Genomic DNA, 4261 nt, shown 5'->3' with positions numbered 1-4261 from the left:
AATATTAATACACCTAAACAATTAGTCACACTCACAGTGAGGGCCACTTTTAAAACGAATTATTGACTTCTTAATTGTTAAATAAACGTTAAAAACAAATAGTGTTCATATAACAACAATCAATATTCATTAAATCTCGGAAATAGAAAAAAAAAACATAATGATTTAAATAAAAATTCTAAAATCTATAAGTCATAAATTGAAAAGTGAAAACCTAAATCTAATATCGTAGAGTTAGACGAAACGGTTCCAATGCTGCTAGTTTAAGTTCTGTAGGAGTCCATTTGATATCCCTTATACAACTTCCTATTTTTAAAATACTATGTATTTGAACCTAACCCTAAAACTAATTGTAGTTAAATCAATTTGTAAATTCATTTATGTTTATTTTATTATTTGATTAAATTAATTTCTAAAGTCAATTTAATAAACAGTAATTACACAGCCACTAGCTAAGTCTAGTGATAAAAGTATATAACACTCAACAAATGTCGTGATACCAGTCTTAATTGAGATATGAGGATAGAATAGGTACAAAAAATCGCTGTTAAAAAAAAATAATTATAAAGTTTTATTTATAATCTTATATTTTTGTTATTAAAGCAATAAATGTTAATTATTACTCGTGACGCTAGTATTCCATATTATTATTTCATGATAAACTCGAATATTAATTTATCTAATTACATAACTTTAAAAGAAATTCTAACTTGTAAGACTATTATTCATGGATTTATAAAAAGGAAAATCACCTCCACATCTCCCATTTAAGAAAGAGCATATTCTTTAGCATACATAATCGTCTTTAACGAATCTTAAAACGAATATACTTTTTTTAAAAAAAATTTGTTTGTGGAATTAATGTTTTTTTCTTTCGGAAGGTAGAGTATACCTGGCCCGATTTGTATCTTGCTATACCGTTTTGTTGATTTAATTAACTTTTCTTTGTTTGTCGTTCAAAAAAAAACCTGACACGGCTAAAAACCTTAAGTAAGCTCAAACACAACATAAACTTTTAAAAGTTTCTAGAAATGTCCCATACAAGCACGTATTTGACGACGTGTTAGGCCTCAACGTGTCTTTCATGACATGTTAGCCTCACGCACGTCTTTCACGACATGTTAACCTCTAATGTATCTTTCACGACATGTTTGCACTATTAATTGTTTTTTTAATATTACACCATTATAATTAATTTTACTCATATTTGGTTTTTTAATAACTTGTAATGTATAAAATTTTATAAAGTTCCAGACATACTGGTGAAACGTGTTTGTTTTTATCTACGTGCTAGCATAAACTTTACTTAAAATAAGCATGGTCAAATTTTATTAAACATTTATTAAATATTTCAATATTAATTTGACACTCAATTTTGAGTAAAATTTATGAACATGTAGAAAAAATAAACAAGTCACAGAAGACATATTCGAAATTATATATAAATTTATATATTACAAGTTATAAAAGAAAAACTAAATATGTATAAAATTAATTATACTGTTGTCATATTGAAAAAAAAAATAGTAGGCCAAAAATGTCGTGAAAAACGTGTTAAAGGCTAACAGGCCGTGAAAGATGCATTAGAAGATAACAGATCGTGAAAGACGTACATTAAAAACTAACAGATCATGAAAGATGAGCTTTGTTAAGACATTTTGGGAATTTTCCCTAATTAAGTAATTATATACTCACCTTTCCATTTTTCTAATTTCAATAATTTTACTTTTCAACACACAATAAATGATTGATGGAGAATGTAGCCACCTCGTCCGATGACGAACACAGACACGAGTCAAACCCAACACCTATCCACTCCACGTGTCCCCCACCTCGTATCCGTCCAAACCACATGACGCATGCAGTGACGTCATCTCCCCTTCACCCACATGACCCATCTCCACGTGTCACCCCCTCATTCGCCCACTCCACCTTTATATTATTTCACACTTCTCATAGACAACGATTCCTACGGTCACGAACATCCTCGAATCAAACCCTACTCAATCATATCAACAACGTTTTTCATTTTCAACCTTGTTCATATTCATAATAATAAATAATAATAATATTATTGTTGTTATTACTATTATTATATATACACCTTGGTATCCTCTACTTTGCCACTGCCGAAAACATAAGGTTAATAATAATAATAATAATAATATTCGGGTTAACAAAAATATTTGTGATGACTTGTGACGGTTTGGAGCTTCCTCCCGGGTTCCGGTTTCATCCGACGGATGACGAATTGGTTACGCATTACTTATGTCGAAGATGCGCATCGCAACCGATTTCAGTTCCAATTATTAAAGAGATTGATCTATATAAATTCGATCCGTGGCAGCTTCCTGGTAATTTTAAGTTTTGCGGTACTCTGGTGGTTTAACTGACAATACAATTATTTTATATATATATTTTTAAAGTTTGCGGTGCTTTAATGGTTTAACTGACAAAATAATTGTTTTGTATTTTTTTAAAAAAGTTTTGCAGTAATTTAGTGGTTTTACTTACAATACAATTATTTTTATAAGTTTTTTTATTATTATAAAATTGTTTGTTGGATGGTTTGATTTATTTGAAACTAATATGACTAGAAAGGCAATTATTTTCTTCTAGGTGTTTTTTATTATATAAAAAATGTGTAATGTTTTTAATTAAAAACACGATTATTTTATGTGACTTTGACAGATATGGCTTTGTATGGAGAAAAGGAGTGGTATTTCTTTTCGCCTAGAGAGCGGAAGTATCCCAACGGGTCTAGACCGAATCGAGCTGCTGGTACGGGTTATTGGAAGGCTACCGGGGCGGATAAACCGATTGGAAAACCGAAGGCGGTCGGGATTAAGAAGGCGTTGGTGTTTTACGCGGGTAAAGCTCCAAGAGGGGTGAAAACTAATTGGATTATGCACGAGTATCGTCTTGCTAACGTTGACCGGTCCGCTAGTAAACGGAATAATAATCTTAGGGTATGGGTTTTCTAAAATGATAATTTTACCTTTACCCGTGTAATATTAAATTATTAATGTAAGTTGATTTGATCTGATTTGATTTGATTTGATTTGTGTTTTGCAGTTAGATGATTGGGTATTATGTCGAATATACAATAAAAAAGGTACACTCGAGAAGCATTATGTCACGGATAACAATAATCAATCGTCCGAAATGGATATCGAAACGAAACCCAAAATTTCCCATTATACCCCTGGGCCCGCGGTTGCACCACAGTTGTCAGTGCCACATCATGTAATGAATGACGTGTTCCATTTCGAGACGTCAGAATCAGTCCCAACTTTACACACGGATTCAAGTCCCGAACACGAAAAAGAGGTGCAAAGTGATCCGAAAAGGAACGATGTCGGGTTTAGTTACGTGGATCCGTTTCCGAATGACGATTTTACCCATCAGTCGGGGTACTACAACGCCTTTCAACTCTCCCCATTACAAGACATGTTTATGTACACACCCAAGCCCTTTCAAATGTAAGAATTTGAAACTAGGTTTGTACAATCACAAGTGGATTGTGAAGGATTTGGGCCAATTTAGCCACACCATCAAGTTGAAATGGTTCAAAATGGGCCTCACAATCACAAGTGGAAGGGCAAAATGGGTACATACAGTTTTGTTATGGGCCGAGGAGCAAGTTGATAAATGGATGATTTAGATTTTAGGGTGTGGATAGAGTTTTGATGGGCAAATTGCAATTGATGCAAGAATTCTTGTCTTCTTGATGTTGGCTTGATTTTCCCATTGTAGATCACAAATAACACTCTTTTTACATTTGTAATTTGATGAAGAAATGAACTATTAATGTGTTGCTTTCTAGGGCCATTTTGTTAATCTTTGAATATTTATGAGTTCAATTAGTAACTTTTTATGATACTTAGAAAACCATGTAAATGGTTATTTTGACATAACACTAAATGACCATTTGATCAGTCTATGAAGTATGAACACATAATCATTTGGTGGTGTACATAAGTCTACATAAATTTCGTCATTGGTATGGTTATGGAGTTAGAAATCGGCACGTTTTTGGTCTATAATTGTGAATGACGCAACGCTTGAACCAATTAATATAAGATGTTAGCATAACCAATTAATATAAGATGTTAGCATGAAAACAAACGTTGCCCAAACATATATACGTCATCGGTATGGTTAAGGAGTTAGAATCTGGCACAATAAACGGAACAAGGGTTGAACCAATTAGAAAATTAGACAACGGCCTAAAAAAGACGCTGTGCAAACATAACATTCG

General features: G+C 32.5%; 1 protein-coding gene across 1 annotated transcript; it reads left to right on the top strand.

Moving 5' to 3' along the window:
• The first annotated feature begins 2191 nt into the window (after positions 1-2191).
• On the top strand, positions 2192-3757 carry LOC143565383 (NAC transcription factor 32-like). Its single transcript, XM_077052372.1, has 3 exons — positions 2192-2354; positions 2692-2969; positions 3076-3757. The coding sequence occupies exons 1-3, from the start codon at positions 2192-2194 to the stop codon at positions 3484-3486; spliced, it is 852 nt and encodes a 283-aa protein (XP_076908487.1). The 3' UTR covers positions 3487-3757.
• The last annotated feature ends 504 nt before the right edge of the window (positions 3758-4261 follow it).

This window comes from Bidens hawaiensis, unplaced genomic scaffold, assembly GCF_021521415.1.
Source record: "Bidens hawaiensis isolate Kalapana, Puna unplaced genomic scaffold, B.hawaiensis_p1.1 tig00022325_1, whole genome shotgun sequence".
Classification (NCBI taxonomy): Eukaryota; Viridiplantae; Streptophyta; class Magnoliopsida; order Asterales; family Asteraceae; genus Bidens; species Bidens hawaiensis.
Note: the sequence above shows the minus strand (reverse complement) of the source record. Positions and strands in the feature narration are given on the sequence as shown.